The sequence below is a fragment of the Lepidochelys kempii genome, chromosome 2, assembly GCF_965140265.1.
Source record: "Lepidochelys kempii isolate rLepKem1 chromosome 2, rLepKem1.hap2, whole genome shotgun sequence".
In the NCBI taxonomy this organism is placed as follows: domain Eukaryota; kingdom Metazoa; phylum Chordata; order Testudines; family Cheloniidae; genus Lepidochelys; species Lepidochelys kempii.
In genome coordinates this window covers 237,423,520-237,442,570 of record NC_133257.1, presented here as the reverse complement: position 1 = coordinate 237,442,570, position 19,051 = coordinate 237,423,520, and the positions used below count along the sequence as shown (strand labels likewise).

Sequence of the window (19,051 nt, the reverse complement as noted above, 5' to 3'; positions counted from 1 at the left end):
GCAACATACAGACTGTCAAATAGCTGCTAAACAGCTTTCAACACATGTAAGTCAGAGAGCAGATGACAAGTCTAATTTGCAACACAATTGCAAGCACCAGCAATGTAAGCAAGATAGAATGGGATTTTTTTATTCAGTTAACTGGTATGAAGGATTTGGAGCTGCTCTGTACTAGATGGTACAGTGTGTTGTCCAGGTTATTGAGAAGTTTAGTGCATAAATGTTGGTATAGTTTAACAGAGGGTTGTCAGGAAAAATGAGGAAGGGAAAGAATGGCTTAAGATAAGTCACCCCTCAGGAAATAGGCACAGAAGATCAAAAGGACTATAGCAGGGTTAAAAATTGGCATTTAAATGTGTGTGTTGGGGGTTAATTATTGCTGTTCAAAACTGCACTGAAACATTGAAACCCACTGAGAGGGTGGCTGAAGAAGTTAGGCCTGCCTAAGTTAGCAGGGGATGGTAAGGTATATATGCTTGCACACCAATTTAAAATCTTTCCTTTAATTTTTTTTTAAATGGGAAAATTAAAAATAATTTTAAAGGAGCTGGATCACTATAGCCCACTGGTCACAGCCTCCCAAAGACAGTCCTGCAGGGTAACAGTTGATACACAGGGAACTGTAGTCCAGGGCTCAGCGAAGTGGCAGAATTCTATGCTGGAATGTAAAAAAGGTACAATGCCTGAAACCTGAGGGGATGCACACAGCCCAGACAGGACAGAGCAGCAGCTAGCCCTGAAACTGACAAGTAGCTAAAAGTTACACAATTAGTATTATTTATCAGAAAGTTGCATTTCAGCAGCTGAGATTTTAGGTTAATATTTTCATAAATGTGTACCTATCCTAATCAAGCATTCAAAGCATAGACCCAGGACAACCTCACCACTGATGAATAATTAAGATTAGGTTAGCAAACGTATGCTGTATCAAGACACAGGAAGACACATCTAAAGCTTTAATGCAACATGGAAGTGTATTAAATTATTGATTACATTTACATATTTAAATGATCCTACTTACAGTAATAGTACTCAAGATACAATATTTGGTAAAAACAGCTAGTCTATTTAAGTCTTCAAATTTTTGTAATGTTTTCTACCAAGTGTAAGAGTAGAAAGCAAGGTTTCCATAAATGAATGAGTATTTAAACAGAAACAACCCAACTGACTGCAAAATACAGACTTACTATAATGGAGTGCTGACATCTACACAAAATGCAGTATTAAAGATATTTTAATGTATATTTACAAGAAACTGCTTAGCAGTGTGTTCCAATAGGGAGATCAGTTACCTGATTAATTTTTAAGAAGGATGTGCCTAGGCTTGTTTTTGTTTTAATGCACCAGAAATAATCCCTCCACAAAAAGTGTACTAGAAAATATACAATTGTACAATAGGAAGAGGATAGAAAAATTGAATACTGTGGAAAAAATTTATTAGTCTATACAGGTAAGTCTTCTGAAACAGATAAACCATTGACTGTTTACAGTAAACCCAAGTGAAATACTCATTGCAGTAGTATTTTCCCCAGAGAGCCAAAAGCAGCATGACTTCCCCCATATTTAGTGTCTGACAGGAAATTGTTTCTGAACAAATAGCCACACACAGCAGTTGTGTGATATAGAACTTCATAGCTGTAAGTGAGCTACAGTTTGAGATACATGTACATTACCAAAGTTTAGGAAAAGAGCATCTGTACTTAAGTGTGGCAAGCTGATTCACAATGAAAGAAGAGACACCATTCAAATCCATGGCCAAAAAAATGAAGACTCTACAGCAGGACTATAGTGGGCAGCATCATAAAGACTACTGTGCAAGAATGCCATGAGTTTAGTATATAAATATGACAGGATTAAAACTCTAGTTAAGCAATCAAGTTATCAACTGAAGTGATGATTTTTAAAAAAATCATCTACTGTGTTTGCTCAACTTCTCAAAGGAAATTTTAGAAATCTCTTCAAAAAGTGTTCAGATTAACTATAAACTGGCAGAGACCATAGTTTAAATAGCTCTGCTTAATGAAAAAGAATTTTTAACAGACTTAGCGGTAAGAATTGTGTAATCATACTGTTTATGTTGTTATATCAACAAGGACAAGCATTTACCAGTACAAGATACCACATTTTAGCTTGCATCATTTTTAGGATGTGTGCATATAAAGCAATTCTAGAATTCCAACAATACTTAAACAAAAAAAACCATAAAAAATAATCCAGACAAAAAGCAGACAGAATGCAGAAATGTATATTTGTTAGACAGATTTTTTTTTTAAAGAATAGTTACATGATGAATGTATAAGGTCATAAAATTTGAGTGCATTCGTTCTTGCACACTATCTTATGCTACATATAAAAAACCTGAAGATTGCACGTTGGGCATGCTAACCATAACATTTTTCAACTGGGAAAGCTGCTGAGCATGTTTTCTTACAAATGTTCATCGCCATGATACAAAACAAATATGTGCAAACTGCAAGGTCCCTAAAAATAGCAGTTAATGAATTTACAGAAAGGTGACACTATCTGTTTAAATATGCAAGAGGATAAACTTCCCAGAGTTTATAACATAGAGCAGTATCCACCACAGGCTCTTCCTCCATAGCCTTCTTCCTGGTTTGATAACTTTACGCCTCGGTTTTGGCTCTCACTTTCCCACAGTCCAGGAGTCTGAATGATTTTTTCAACAAGTTCTTCAAAGGCACACTGTACACCATCACACGTTTTTGCACTTGCCTCTGGGGAAAGAGATTTAAGAAGTCAAGCAAGTGTTAATGTATCTTCCATCTTCTTACTTTAACTGGAGAGAACCAACAGGTGTTAGTCTCAACATGTATCCTACACTTTCGGTATAGAAGGGAAAGTAGCCACAGATGAACAGCAAGTCCTAGTATTTAAGGCAGTAGGCTGACCTGTACTCTCTACAGACAGATATGAGCTTTGACAAGCTATGTGAAATGTTATTCTAACAATTGGCATGTTCAATATTTTTTAACTTGAAAGTCTAGCAATGTTAAAGGGTCTATTATACTTTACAGCAAAGCCTTGTACTGACATAAGTCTTGTAATAAGCTAGTGGTACTGAGTTAGCCGGATATATGGTCCAGTCAGAGTAGCCAGATTCATTGAGGTTTCTACTAGACACCACCAAGTTTAATGCCACTTAGAGAGGTCTCTTAATATGGGAGAGTGGAATAGAGAATGTGATTAGGAACTTAAAACAGCCTTTATTTTGACCATAGCATTTAAATACTAAGGTGATGGATGCACTGGAAGTGCACAGATTGAAAAGAATGACTCCAGCTCCAGTCAGGCTGTTTCTAGGTGCTGATCAGGTGAGAGCTCAATCTATTTCCGTTTACTGACTGTGGCCAGTACCTTGGAGAAACTCCATACTGGACAGTTCTGGAGTAATGTGCCTATGTTAAGTTTCTTCCTAGCCTTACACGATACTGGTTGATTTATGCCTTGCATTAAGGGAGTTTCTACAGGAAATTAAATTAAATAAAATATATTGTTTCAGAGTGGATGTTCTCAACAACTTAAGATCTTGACTTCTAGGATATCCTGTAGCAACAGGTTCTGCAGGTTTATTATGTGTTGTATAACGTAGTATGTATTTTTACAGTTTTCAAATTTGTTACCTTTCAGTTTCATTAAGTGTTCCCTTGTTCTTGTATTACAAGGGCAGGTATACATAAAGCATCTGATTTGCCTTCTCTATGCCATTCATTTTTTCCCCTGGTGTCCCCTTTAGATAGTCCCCTGATTCTAATAGTTTGTGTCCCATCTCCTGTGCTTTGTTTCTGTAATATCTTTGAGTATGTGTGACCAGAGTTAAACACAGCAAGGAACCAGATGAAGGCATACCATTATTTATGACATGTCACTCCATCCCTGCGTAACATGATTTGATTTTTGGTCACATCTGCTACATAAAGCAGAGAATTTAACTGACCATGTTATGCCACAATGACATCCAGGTCCCCACCGACAGTGGTTATTTAATTTAGAACTCAGCAATGGGCAAGAGCACTGAAGAAGTTATTTCTTCCAACCTGAATTACTTTATATCTGTCAATACTAGCTTGTTTGCCCCTGTGCTGCCCATACACCTAGCTTTATCAGGTCCCCCTGAAGTGCAATGGTTTTCTCCAGTCCCAAAAGACTTAATTATCTGCAAGTTTGCCACCTCATTATTCTACCCCATCCCTCATTTACAGATCAATACATTTAGACACCAACCCTAATACAGATCCTTGGCATATATCTAATCTTTTTGATATGCTGAGGGTTGGCCATTTATTTAGTTCTCTCTCTCTAGTTCTGATTCTGCCATCAAGTCAATATGTTGCTTTGGGCACTTGTCAGAGGGTGAAATCCTGGTTCCACTGAAGTCAATGGCAATACTCCCATTGACTTCAATGAGGCCAGGATTTCATCTTTAGACTTTGTGTTTATTTTACTCATCTGCCATGAGTCTATAAATTTGGATAGAGTCATTTTAAGACCAGTCTAAATAAGATGGGAATACCTATTTTGAGGCTTAAATTAATTTTGTAAAGCACTTAAACACTGCAGCTGAAAGATACTATTAGATTACTTAGCTGATACAGTAAAATGGTCACCTTGGCAATTCTGTAAAAATGGAATCCAGCCACAGTGTTATTTGTTGCATAATGATATTTTAAAGTATCATGTAGGCTTTACATACATCTTCAAGAGCATACCTATGAACAACATGGAATGTTTTCTTGCAAATTTGAGACCTTCATTCCTGTCAACTGCACGGTTTTCCTGCAAGAACAAACAGTATATTATATGCTGTGACAGATGGAAAAATTACCTTCAGTAGTTATATAAATCTGCTTACCTTATCAATCTTGTTTCCAACTAACATTTTAACTATGTCATTCCTTGTGCAGTATGTCTCCAATTCATTTAGCCAATTGTCCAGTTTGACAAAGGTATCTCTTCTTGTGACATCATAAACTGAAAAATATTGCCAATGGTCACTAACCTGATTTAACATATTATTTTAAAGAAGTTTCCATATCATTTATTGCAACTATTAAGTGGTTGCAGACATTCAAAATCTGAATTACTTTTAAAAAGATATGCTGATTTGTAGACAGACCTAATTTCAAGTTATTGCATATACAGTAGGACACGAGTGAGGCTGAGAATCCTCTCAGAGCCAAGGTGATTGTTAGCCTTGCATACAAAGCACCAAAATTATTTTTGCCCCTGGATTTCCTATCTACCACTCAACTCCAGCAATAGTGAAACAGACATTGAGCTCCAAGTGCCTAGTAAGGAGGCTTCCAACACACAGTGAGGCAAATACCCAAAAGCAAAACAACAGTTACTTCTTGCATCTGCCCTCTGAAGTTAAGGTTTTTTTTGGCCCAGTTCTCCTTTCCTTCTATTTGAAGCATAGACTTCTCAATGTCATGCACAGTCTTTTCCAAATGACACTGGGGGTATGATAAAAAGGTCATTAATGTTGGGAGCACAATGGATGATATATTTTAGTAAAATAAAACATTAAGAATGGTCTATTTGGCACTGTTTATCCAGATTATGGGGGGAGCGTGTATTGTTGGTACCTTTTAGTATGTGCCAGCAGAGTTTGCATGGGAAAGTAAGAGCACAACATTTCAGTGTGCTCTACATTTCACATCCCTGTAGTCAGAACTGTGGCGCTGCGTATACAAGGAGCAATGGAAAGATGGGAGGCGCTTTCCTGACAGAAAGCGATGCTCAAGATGCTTAGATACTCCAGTAATTGGGAGTATGAGTGTATACAACTAGAGGCCAAGAATTTCAGTATTGAACAGCCAAATGTAGTTGGAGAAGAATTAGTTTGTCTTTAACTTTTTCGTAAAACTAGAAAAAAAATCTAAGGTTTTGAGGGAAGGATAGCTCTGTGTATTGAGCATTGGCCTGCTAAACCCAGAGTTGTGAGTTCAATCCTTGAGGGGGCCCTTTAGGGATCTGGGGCAAAAATTGGGGATTGGTCCTGCTTTGAGCAGCAGGTTGGACTAGATGACCTCCTGAGGTCCCTTCCAACACTGAGATTCTAGGAGTACAAAGTGGTACGCTGAGTAGCATACTTACCTAGGATAACACCCTGTGCTCCTCTATAGTAGCTGGGTGTTAATGTTCTGAACCGCTCCTGACCTGCGGTATCCTAAAAATATTCAGAACGTTTTCCATTACTGTACTTTCACAAAATAATCTACTCTACGTGCTACTGAAAGTACACCATCTGCAAGATCTAATTAACACAATTAAAAAGAAACTTCAGAACAATCATGGAATGTAACACCACCAAAGGAATCAAGATTAATTAACTTTAGATGCAATACAATTAAGATTAGATGCAGAGATGATTGACTTTTGCTTTAGGAAGTGGCTTTTAAAATCTTAGCATATAAGTAAAATAAGCCACTCTACAACGATATAGGGCACTCACATTTCCACTGAGGCTATTGCTGCTCTACAGCTAGCAGATAAAGTGAGACACCAGTACAACAGCTGCACTTGTTTCTAAATGAACATTTTAGGTCTTGTGATAATAAGACAAGATATATGGCTTTTCACTGCCCAGTATTTGATAATTAGCTTCAAACCACAGAAAACAAGTTTAACATGAATTACAGCAAACCCAGCTGCAGCAGAAGTACCAAAAAACTGACCATGTTTCTTCTTAAACTGAAGTAGCTTGTGAAATCAGATTTATATCTTAGGACTTTATGAACTTAAAGGATGAATGGGTCTGCAGAAACCATGTATTAAAATGCTGATTACATATGCTTTGTTGTAGATCCTTGAAACTACAGTGAACTATAAGCACCACAGATCATGAGAATATATATGCATCAGAGACAGAGAAGCTCATTCACTCAAACTCTGTCTCAGTTTAGAAGCATATTGCTTACAAACAAATAAAAAGTAAATGACACCCAATCTAACTCCAAAAGAGCAGTCATTCCAATAACTAAGATATCAGCAACGTTTTTCATTCAGGTTCAAAATTCACTCCACCACCACAGATCCTGAATATTCAGGCTCTATGTGAGTGGAGTGCAGAACACTTTGGTGAAGAGAAGTCTACCCCCACCCCCATACTCTCCCTCTCAAACTAGAGCCAGAGTTTTTGAGATACAGGGCATAAGAGGAAAGAGAAGTTATCTTTCCCTTTGAGTAGGGTTCTCTCCACGAAAAGAGGACAGAATGATTCACCCTGTCTCTTCAGGAAAGAGTATGCAGGTGTCCTATCTGGCTCATTTTCTTCCTCTCAGGAAAGAGCTCTGCAGTAGAACAGAGCAGCAGAAAAGAAATGTTCCATTGGCTCCTGTTCCTTCTTATATGGCTGTGTCCATTTTCTCAGTCATCATATCCTCTCTGCTTTGCTTGATTGAGGATGCGTTTGGAGATCTGACTGTCATTGCCTACCTCAGAGCCTACAATTTGGTACTTGAGGTATGAAGCACTCTTGATATCAAAGCAAGGGAAGTATCCCTGATCTGTATTTTTCTCCCTCCTGCACTCTGCTTCTTTCCTCAGGCAGACCAGGCATCAGCAGAATTGCTCCACTCTTCTCAGCAGTGAGAGAGTTTCAAGCAGCCAGCCAATACAGAGCAACTGACACGGCCCTGGAATTCCAGTGGGTTGTTCCATACCAGAGGTGGATTCTGTGACTATAGAACATGAGCCTTGCTTACAGATTAAAAAGCAAATATATCATCAAGAGTTATTGGGAAAAACTTTTCCCTCCCTTACTTTCCATAGTTCAAGGTTTGAGATTTCCCATCAACAGTCAAAGTCATCACAAGTACTGTACTTAAAACTGAGTTATGCAGGATACAGAGCTTCTTGGTCCATTTTAGCTGCTATGCTAATAGAGGCAATCCTGAACTCAAACCTTAGCAGGCAAACACCTTTTGGTTCACCTGGGTGTTTCCATTTTCTTGTCACTTTAAAGTTACATTAAAGTTACTAATGTAAATTAAACATGCACAATTGTGGCAATTCTCAAGCTCTGTAATTTATGCAGTATTAGTATTACGTACAGAAAATGTAAAATCTTAGTTCAGAAGAGGTTTTCTTTAGAAATGTGAATATTCAGCGTGAGAAGCTTTATACGTAATTTAACATGCTTAGTTATCAGGCTTAAACTGTATAGTCTGATATATCATTAAACTCAAGTAGAATGTTATAAGAGGCACAGGTAATATTTATCTGTAGTCAAATTAAGGACTTTTCCTTCTAATGTAACTCCATATTCTCCAGTATACTTGTTGGAGTCTAAATTTTGTTTGATAACAGTAAAGTCTCTTCCCATAAAAGAATTCTACAGAAGAGTCCCATCCTCTACTTTCAGATACCAGAGCTGATACGATAGCTATGTTACCTATCCTGAAAATGGAAAAATCCCATCAGTAACATTTTCATGAATGACCCAGTACAAAAAAAAACAAAAAAACCCACCCCACTACTAACAAAGCCTATTAACATGGCAAATCCCTTCAACTGCATATTTCCATAAAAACCATCACCACTAGTACAAAGCGATAAACTATGTAAAGCTCTGGTGTTTTACTATGTTCAGAACTTACCCATATTGCCAGTTTAGCTTTATTCCCATCAACTGAAATTGTTTTCACCTTGAAGTCAACACCTGGAAGAATAAAAGGTTTTAAATTTTCCTTCAAACATGTGCTATGATTAATTTTGTCAGATGAAAGACAGTGAAAGATCCAAGTAAGTCAGAACTGAAGTTGTGCTTTGACAGTAGCAGGAGGAACGGATTAATCAGTTACTATTTGCACCCCAAATCCCTTACCTCTCCTACTTTCCCTCTATGGTCCTACACCAGGCTTTGAAGTTAGAGCTTAGAAGAGTCTTCAGGTAACCTTGGGCCATGGGCCAATAGGCATATCACGGAAGTGAAGCAGGTACTAATATTTCCTTCATGAAGTGTAGTATTCTCAAGTATGCTGTTAAAGTTAATTGTTTAAATGAACTCCAAATTCCCTCCTCCATATAGCTTGCTCCAGTCTAGATTCTGATTTCTACCCTTTCATTCCACCGTTACCCAGTGTGCTATACCAGAAGCTATGGCCTTGATGCAATTCTATAGCACATGTTATGCAGGAGATCAGACTAGGAGGTCATAATGGTCCCCCTTCTGGTCTTAAGATCTAGGACACCAATCTAACAGTTAAAGACCATTCAGATGAAGATGCTATAATGCCTCTTAGAAAAGTCCTGGCAGACAGTACTGGTCAATTGCTTCTCTGTCCCAGGGAAGCTCAAGAATATCACCTGGGTCTATTCTATTACTTCTTGCTTAGAAAGCCACTGGGAGGATTAAACAGGAAAGATGGTTTGTGGCATACTCATTGCTGATGACACTCAACAGTCTTCCACACATTTGACCCAGCTATTGCAGTGGAACTAATGGCTTACTGTTTGCATGAGGGCAAGCTGCCCAAAGCTCAGTCCAGATAAAATGGAAATAATATTACCAGGTTGTGAGGGAAGAGTATGTATGTCACCTTCAACGAAAGTTTGAGTACTATTAGGTTCTGGGTTGCTCCTGAATGCCTAGGCATTGGCTTGGTCAAGACTTCCTCTCCACCCCTGGCTAGGAGAGTGGATCAGTTCCTAGTTGATGAAGACCTGGGCTCAATTACCCATGATCTGTCACCTACAGACTAGATTAGACTGTTCTACATGGGATTACAACCATACCTTTTAGAAACTTTAGTGTGGAATGTATTTTATGAAGCAGTGCTTCACATTGGAAATGCTAATGTAATATGCTTCCTAAGTCACATACACTGTTAATAAGTTTGAATGGAGTTCAAGGTATTTTCAGTATATCAAGTCACAAATGAGAGCCTGGTTACCTGGCACACTGCTTTCATGTGGGGATGCTGCTGTTACAATCGATGGAGTCACTACAGCTGGAGTCTAACTCAATTTTCTTATGGGTCCTCTACTTTGGAACTCTCTCCTTGCTTTAGTGCTCCATAGCTTGGATTCATTAATTTTCTAGGCACACTGCAGCGTGAAGCACCTAGATTATGGCTATAACATTTATCTCGATCATGATTTTAGAATGCACTGAACATTACAGAGGCTTTGTTTGTTTGTTTTTTGTTTTACTCTGGCATTAAAACTACTTTTATAACAAAAAAAAGTACACAAAGGTCTAGTTTAAGTGTTTTTTAAATGAAGATTCTTAATCCATAATTGACAATTTATAACAGTACCACATGTTTTATTAAGATTGGTTTAGCACATAATTACTGTTGAATGAACAGGCTGCAGAGCCAGAAATTCTAATCACTATATCTCCAACTACAAGTCAGTGGCAAATGTGCTGTAAGTAGGTAAAACAGGAACTTGCCATGCTTACAATTTGATTTAGATTAAGCCTAAATAACCTGTTGCCTTGTCAATTTTCAGCATTCAACATAAAAAGAGTTGGCTCTTAAAACTAATAGCATACTATGCCAAGCTGCATCAAAGAGCACCTCTGCTAAGAGGAGCCATGACAGCCTTAACAAACAGCTAAGTCGTATAGGTTTTTAAACAGATATTTGGAGAGCCTAATATACTTTAAGCTACAATTATGTTTTTTTACTACCCTGTTTTTACATGATCATGACCATCTAAACAAAAAACAAAAAAAATAAGCCACTTTAGCTGAAATTTCTTTCATTCTCAGTCCAATTATAAGTTTCAGGAAGTGAGTGTAGCTTGTCTATACCGCTACAAAAAGTTTAAGTGAACTCTGACGTAATGGCACCTTGCTCACATTCCACAAACAGGCCCAAGAGTTTGTTTTTGGATATAGTTATGCAACTTCAACTGGAGATGCACACACACATCTTTGACATTATTTATCCCCATTATCATAGAATCATAGAATATCAGGGTTGGAAGGGACCCCAGAAGGTCATCTAGTCCAACCCCCTGCTCGAAGCAGGACCAATTCCCAGTTAAATCATCCCAGCCAGGGCTTTGTCAAGCCTGACCTTAAAAACCTCTAAGGAAGGAGATTCTACCACCTCCCTAGGTAACGCATTCCAGTGTTTCGCCACCCTCATAGTGAAAAAGTTTTTCCTAATATCCAATCTAAACCTCCCCCACTGCAGCTTGAGACCATTACTCCTCATTCTGTCATCTGCTACCACTGAGAACAGTCTAGAGCCATCCTCTTTGGAACCCCCTTTCAGGTAGTTGAAAGTAGCTATCAAATCCCCCCTCATTCTTCTCTTCTGCAGACTAAACAATCCCAGCTCCCTCAGCCTCTCCTCATAAGTCATGTGTTCTAGACCCCTAATCATTTTTGTTGCCCTTCGCTGGACTCTCTCCAATTTATCCACATCCTTCTTGTAGTGTGGGGCCCAAAACTGGACACAGTACTTCAGATGAGGCCTCACCAATGTCGAATAGAGGGGAACGATCACGTCCCTTGATCTGCTCGCTATGCCCCTACTTATACATCCCAAAATGCCATTGGCCTTCTTGGCAACAAGGGCACACTGCTGACTCATATCCAGCTTCTCATCCACTGTCACCCCTAGGTCCTTTTCTGCAGAACTGCTGCCTAGCCATTCGGCCCCTAGTCTGTAGCAGTGCATTGGATTCTTCCGTCCAAAGTGCAGGACCCTGCACTTATCCTTATTGAACCTCACCAGATTTCTTTTGGCCCAATCCTCCAATTTGTCTAGGTCCTTCTGTATCCTATCCCTCCCCTCCAGCGTATCTACCACTCCTCCCAGTTTAGTATCATCCGCAAATTTGCTGAGAGTGCAATCTACACCATCCTCCAGATCATTTATGAAGATATTGAACAAAACCGGCCCCAGGACCGACCCCTGGGGCACTCCACTTGACACCGGCTGCCAACTAGACATGGAGCCATTGATCACTACCCGTTGAGCCCTACAATCTAGCCAGCTTTCTACCCACCTTATAGTGCATTCATCCAGCCCATACTTCCTTAACTTGCTGACAAGAATACTGTGGGAGACCGTATCAAAAGCTTTGCTAAAGTCAAGAAACAATACATCCACTGCTTTCCCTTCATCCACAGAACCAGTAATCTCATCATAAAAGGTGATTAGATTAGTCAGGCATGACCTTCCCTTGGTGAATCCATGCTGGCTGTTCCTGATCACTTTCCTCTCATGTAAGAGCTTCAGGATTGATTCCTTGAGGACCTGCTCCATGATTTTTCCAGGGACTGAGGTGAGGCTGACTGGCCTGTAGTTCCCAGGATCCTCCTTCTTCCCTTTTTTAAAGATTGGCACTCAGTTACTCTAAACTGAATCCAAAATGCTCCTTCTGAGCAATACAAGCCAATCAAGATTAACAAAAATCTTAATTTTGAATTTGATGGAGGTATTTAAAAATGTAAACTTAGTGTTATATTTATTATTATTATTATACAGGTTTCAGAGTGGTAGCCGTGTTAGTCTGTGACAGCAAAAACAAGGAGTCCTTGTGGCACCTTAGAGACTAACACATTTATTTGGACATAAGCTTTTGTGGGCTAAAATAAATTTGTTAGTCTAAGGTACCACAAGGACTCCTCATTTTTTTTTTATTATTATACTGTTTTCCTTTAATACAGTGGTGGCCAACCTGAGCCTGAGAAGGAGCCAGAATTTACCAGTGTACATTGCCAAAGAGCCACAGTAATGTGTCAGCAGCCCCCCCAGTAGCTCCCCACACTTGCTCCCAGCGTCTCCCTTCCACCAGCATCCTGCCAATCAGCGCCTCCCCATCCCTCCCCATCCGCTGTTTTGTGGTGTGCCAGAGGCTCTGGGGTAGGGAGGTGGAAGGAGTGAGGGCATGGCCTCAGGGGAGGGGGCGGGAAGGGGTGGAGTCAGGGCAGGGCCTGTGGCAGAGCCAGGGATTGAGCCGTGAGCACCCCCCAGCACACTGGAAAGTTGGCGCCTGTAGCTCCAGCCCTGGAGTCGGTGCCTATACAAGGAGCCGCATATGAACTTCTGAAGAGCCGCATGTGGCTCTGGAGCCACAGGTTGGCCACCCCTGCTTAAATAAATTGCATAAGAAAAAGTATTTTTAAATAAAGCATACTGCTTAGCATTACACCAAATTGTATACTTTAATCCTTTTAGGTGATAAAGGGAAGGAGAGCATAGTTACAGTATAGCAGAAGAAATAAATACTAAATTGACCTATGTTTCTAACAAACTGAAGGGCTCTTGATGCAACAAGACTATCACCTTAACTTGTACAAAAGAAACCCGTTATCATAACGCTAAACATAGCTATGATCTCTGTAAATGTATCACTGACACACATTAATATTTGAGCTGTTGCTACTTTAGTCTTCATTAATTTGATTATAAGAAGCCTAATACAAAAAAAGTGAAATTGCTGAAAAGCACATTTGTAACATAGCTAGATTCCACAGACAGACTGATGCAAAAAGGGTCAACAATTTAAAAAAGTCTACTGGTACAAACACAGCAAACGCGCAATCCACCAGCATAGATTCAGAACACATAAAAGATATTTGTATTTATACTGTATCTAGTTCCTTTCATCCAGAAAGATCTCAAGAACTTTGAAATGAATGCAAATATTACTTCATCCACTACTGAAGTAAATTGTCTTAGAGTGCATGTGAGACACCATGCTACACAGCAGGTGCGGGGGGATGGTAGGATGAGGAAGTGAGCAAAAGGTTTATCCAGCTGGAAATATTGGGGATTATTAAGTTATTTAGAATGTAACGTGCCCTCTGGTTGGACTTTGGCCAGGTAAATCTACTCTTATAAAAGATAGGTTTCAGAGTAGCAGCCGTGTTAGTCTGTATCCGCAAAAAGAAAAGGAGTACTTGTGGCACCTTAGAGACTAAAATTTATTTGAGCATAAGCTTTCGAAAGCTTATGCTAAAATAAATTTGTTAGTCTCTAAGGTGCCACAAGTATTCCTTTTCTTCTTATAAAAGAGTATCTTTGGATAGTTAATGAATCTGTTCGGGCTTTCATTTCACAGTGCCACCAGAAGACTATGTACAAATACATGGCTACATAGGGTGAAATCCTGGCCCAGTGAAGTCAGTGGAAAGACTCCCATTTACTTTAATGGAGCCATGATTTCATCCACAGTAATTACATATGCAGCACATTAGTAACTCTGGACTTTCTACTCCCAGCCTTCAGCCATTTGAGCTGACGGAAAGTTGACAGTAATCATCGTAAGTGATGAAACAAAGCAGTCTGACACTTAATCCAGTAGAAGGCAGTGCTACTCACAAGCTAGTACAGTGGTTCTCAAATTTTTGTACTGGTGAACCCTTTCACATATCAAGCCTATGAGTCGGACCCCCCCCCTTACAATTTAAAAACACCTTTTAGTATATTTAACACCATTATAATGCTGGAGGCAAAGCAGGACTTGGGGGTGGAGGCTAACAGCTCCTGACCCACCATGTAATAACCTCACAACCCCAAGGGGCCCTGAACCCCAGTTTGAGAACCCTGAGCTAGTACATGACAATGGCATGCCTCAGCTTCATAACACTATACAACACCATGCTGGAGTACTGGTCCATAGAGCCCTGCGAGGATACAAAATTGGTATCCGCATGTGATCTGCAAAAAGTGATCCATGGACATCTGCAGATTTGCAGAGCTTTAGATATAAAATATGGATCTGCATCCATCCACAATCCACAAAAATGGTCCATGGATGTGGATATCTGTGAATATAAATTCGGTATTTGGATGTTTTCTGGATCAGTAGAGCCCTGCAGATCCGCAGAGCTATTCTCTGACCAACCAAGCTGACAGTGTCACAAGCTAGGACCCCCAAAAGGCAATAGCCACTGAAGACCTCATGCCACAGTTCAGCCTAGAATTTCAGAGGCCTTCTCTGAGTTAAGCATGATCATTGGTATGCATACAAATATGCAGACAATAGCAGTTATGCCTTAGCAGAGGCTAAGAGAAAAGAAAGCTAACTATTTCACAATGTAATCCCTCTCCAAAGTGGACAGGGCACTGCACTTTGTATGTATTTCACAAGTGGAGTTCATTCCCAGGAGGAAGGTCTTAACATTTTTAAACCCCCATTCCAAAAAAGGAACACAGTTCTAACAGCACAATAAAATAGCTCAGCTCCTACATTTCTGTTAGCTCAGCACAGCCCCCACCCCATCCCAAAACAATGGAACAAGAGCATAAAAGGAGATACTTTTACAATAACGTTAGCCACGTAAGTCAACCCTTTGGAACCTCAGTTCTCCCTCCTCCATCCATTAAGAGAGTCTTGTATCCATTACTGGAAAAGTGGTTTCAGGATTTTTTTAAACTAAGCACACTGAAGCTTTAGTCTGTGTCTATGTATGCATATACTAGAATTTGCTTTTCCCCCTCCCCTTTAGAGCATTTCAGAACACTGGCCATGCATAGTTCAAGCCACCTTTTTTTGAGAGCTATTACACCCAGCAAATAAATTAAGTGCCAAAAGTCAGCATTGTAGCAATGCTCGGTTGAGAAGTCACCTTTTGAGTTAGGAGTTTGATAATTTAAGATTTCAGCTTATGCCAATTAATTACATATAAGCATTTCTAATGTATTCCTGTCCTTTGTAAGGCTATATTTGTTGCTATGTAGTCTACAATGTAAGTTAGCGCTACTATGCTTGACATTAATGTTGCCACTTTCTTTAAGTTCCTTATTTTCTGAACTGATTGCTCCATATTTCTCAAATCTTTCATTGATACTAGGTTTTGCATTGTTACATGGTACGTGCACCAACTTCAGAAAGTGAACAGTCTACAAAGACGCACGTTAGAACCAGAAGTCAGGCCAATTGTGCATATTAAGTGATAGCAAAATTTCAAACATGAAATTTGGTCCTATTGGCTCCCAAAGACCTGTTACTAGACTAAATCATTCCTTCTCTGGGGGCACTTGCAGGCTTTTAATAAGAACAGAAAATGTGGGCATAAAGACAAGATCTGGAATTCCTCATGGGCAGAGTCACAACTACAATGGAATGGTTAACCCAGGACCATCAACAAAGAGGTTAAAAATATGATTAATGCCAGTCAGCAAGATTTAATGGAAGGTATTAATCTCTCACCAAGTCAATTCCCCACTATTACAAGGGCTTCAGGCACTGGTGACACCTCAGGCCATCCTGTTTTCTGTCTGTGACACATAACAGTTTAAAGAAAAGGAGTACTTGTGGCACCTTAGAGGCTAACAAATTTGAGCATAAACTTTCATGAGCTACAGCTCACTTCATCAGATGCATGCAGTGGAAAATACAGTGGGGAGATTTTATATACACAGAGAACATGAAACAATGGGTGTTACCATACACACTAATAACGAGAGTGATCAGGTAAGGTGAGCAGGAGAGATTGTGCCAAACACTCAAAGAAACTGTGGAACCACCTGATCAACATCCTATACAGCAAACAGGGAAAGATTAAGCATGAGCACTCAAAACTGGATACCGTCATAAAAAAACCAACCCTCCACACAAACTTCCTCATGGCTGGACTTTACAAAAACTAGACAAGCCATTTACAACACACACTTTGCTTCTCTACAAAAGAAAAAGGACACTAAACTACTACATGCCACAAGGGGCCAGAACAGTCGTTCCCTTAACCCACCCAGCACTACCGTTAATCTATCCAGCTATACTCTTTGCCCAGCAGAAGAATCGGTCCTATCTCGGGGCCCCACTTTCTGCCCCTCCACCCCCACAAACATGATACAGTTCTGTGTTGACCTAGAATCCTATTTTCGACATCTCCAACTCAATGAATATTTCCAACACACCTCTGAACAGCAAACTAACTCACAGAGACCTTCCTATCAACACTACAAAAAGAAGGATTCTGGGCGGACTCCTCCTGAAGGTCGAAACAGACTGGACTTCTACACAGAGTGCTTCTGCCGACATGCACGAGCTGAAATTGTGGAAAAGCGGCATCACTTGCCCCACAACACAATGCCATCCACAGCCTCAGAAACAACTCTGACATCATAATCAAAAAGACTGACAAAGGAGGTGCTGTCGTTATCATGAATAGGTCGGAATATGAACAAGAGGCTGCTAGGGAGCTCTCCAACACCACTTTCTACAAGCCATTACCCTCTGATCCCACTGAGGGTTACCAAAATAAACTACACCATCTGCTCAAGAAACTCCCTGAAAAAGCACAACAAATCCGCACAGACACACCCCTAGAACCCTGACGTGGGGTATTCTATCTGCTACCCAAGATCCATAAACCTGGAAATCCTGGATGCCCCATCATCTCAGGCACCCTGACAGCAGGATTGTCTGGCTATGTAGACTCCCTCCTCAGGCCCTACACTACCAGCACTCCTAGCTATCTTCGAGACACCACCGACTTCCTGAGGAAACTACAATCCATCAGTGCTCTTCCTGAAAACACCATCCTATCGACTATGGATGTAGAAGCCCTCTACACCAACATTCCATGCAAAAATGGACTACAACCCGTCAGGAACAGTATCTCCAATAATGTCACGGCAAACCTGGTGGCTGAACTTTGTGGCTTTGTCCTCATCCATAACTATTTCACATTTGGGGACAATGTATACCTTCAAATCAACGGCCCTCCTATGGGTACCCACATAGCCCACAGTATGCCAACATTTTTATGGCTGACTTAGAACGCTTCCTCAACTCTCATCCCCTAATGCCCCTACTCTACTTGCGCTACATTGACATCTTCATCATTTGGACCCACGGAAAAGAAGCCCTTGAGGAATTCCACCACAATTTCAACAATTTCCATCCCACCATCAACCTCAGCCTGGACCAGTCCACACAAGAGATCCACTTCCTTATACTCCAGTGCTAATAAGCGATGGTCACATAACCACCACCCTATACCGGAAACCTACTGACCGCTATACTTACCTACATGCCTCCAGCTTTCATCCACACCACACCACACGATTCATTGTCTACAGCCAAGCTCTGCAATATAACCACATTTGCTCCAACCCCTCAGACAGAGGCAAAACACCTACAAGATCTCTATCAAGCATCCTTACAACTACAATACCCACCTGCTGAAGTGAAGAAACAGATGGACAGAACCAGAAGAGTACCCAGAAGTTACCTACTACAGGACAGGCCCAACAAAGAAAATAACAGAACACCACTAGCCATCACCTTCAGCCCCCAACTAAAACCTCTCCAACGCATCAAGGATCTACAACCTATCCTGAAGAACGACCCATCACTCTCACAGATCTTGGGAGACAGGCCAGTCCTTGCCTACAGACAGCCCCCCAACCTGAAGCAAATACTCACCAGCAACCACACACCAGAACCACTAACCCAGGAACCTATCCTTGCAACAAAGCCCATTGCCAACTGTGTCCACATATCTATTCAGGGGACACCATCATAGGGCCTAATCACATCAGCCACGCTATCAGAAGCTCGTTCACCTGCACATCTACCAATGTGATATATGCCATCATGTGCCAGCAATGCCCCTCTGCCATGTACATTGGCCAAACCAGACAGACAGTCTCTACGTAAAAGAATAAATGGACACAAATCAGACATCAGGAATTATAACATTCAAAAATTAGTCGGAGAACACTTCAATCTCTCTGGTCACTCGATTACAGCCCTAAAAGTGGCAATTCTTCAACAAAAAAACTTCAAAGACAGACTCCAATGAGAGACTGCTGAATTGGAATTAATTTGCAAACCAGACACCATTACATTAGGATTGAATAAAGACTGGGAGTGGATGTGCCATTACACAAAGTAAAAGTATTTCCCCATGCTTATGCCCGCCCCCCCCCCCCCCCACACACACACACACAATGTTCCTCAGACGTTCTTGTCAACTGCTGGAAATGGCCCACCTTGATTATCACTACAAAAGGTGTTGTTTTTTTCCTCTCCTGCTGGTAATAGTTCACCTTACCCGATCACTCTCGTTAGAGTGTATATGGTAACACCTATTGTTTCATGTTCT

General features: G+C 40.4%; 1 protein-coding gene across 1 annotated transcript in view; it reads right to left on the bottom strand.

The window, feature by feature from the left end:
• Window positions 1–1,419: 1,419 nt before the first annotated feature.
• RAB18 (RAB18, member RAS oncogene family) overlaps window positions 1,420–19,051 on the bottom strand; it is a 34,951-nt gene continuing 17,319 nt past the window's right edge. Inside the window, exons 3-7 of the mRNA XM_073334339.1 lie at window positions 8,622–8,683; window positions 6,118–6,190; window positions 4,871–4,989; window positions 4,728–4,794; window positions 1,420–2,735 (exon numbers count right to left, since the gene is read on the bottom strand). Coding sequence (XP_073190440.1) covers window positions 2,560–2,735; window positions 4,728–4,794; window positions 4,871–4,989; window positions 6,118–6,190; window positions 8,622–8,683 — 497 coding nt within the window. The 3' untranslated portion in view covers window positions 1,420–2,559. The remainder of the gene's footprint in view (window positions 2,736–4,727; window positions 4,795–4,870; window positions 4,990–6,117; window positions 6,191–8,621; window positions 8,684–19,051) is intronic.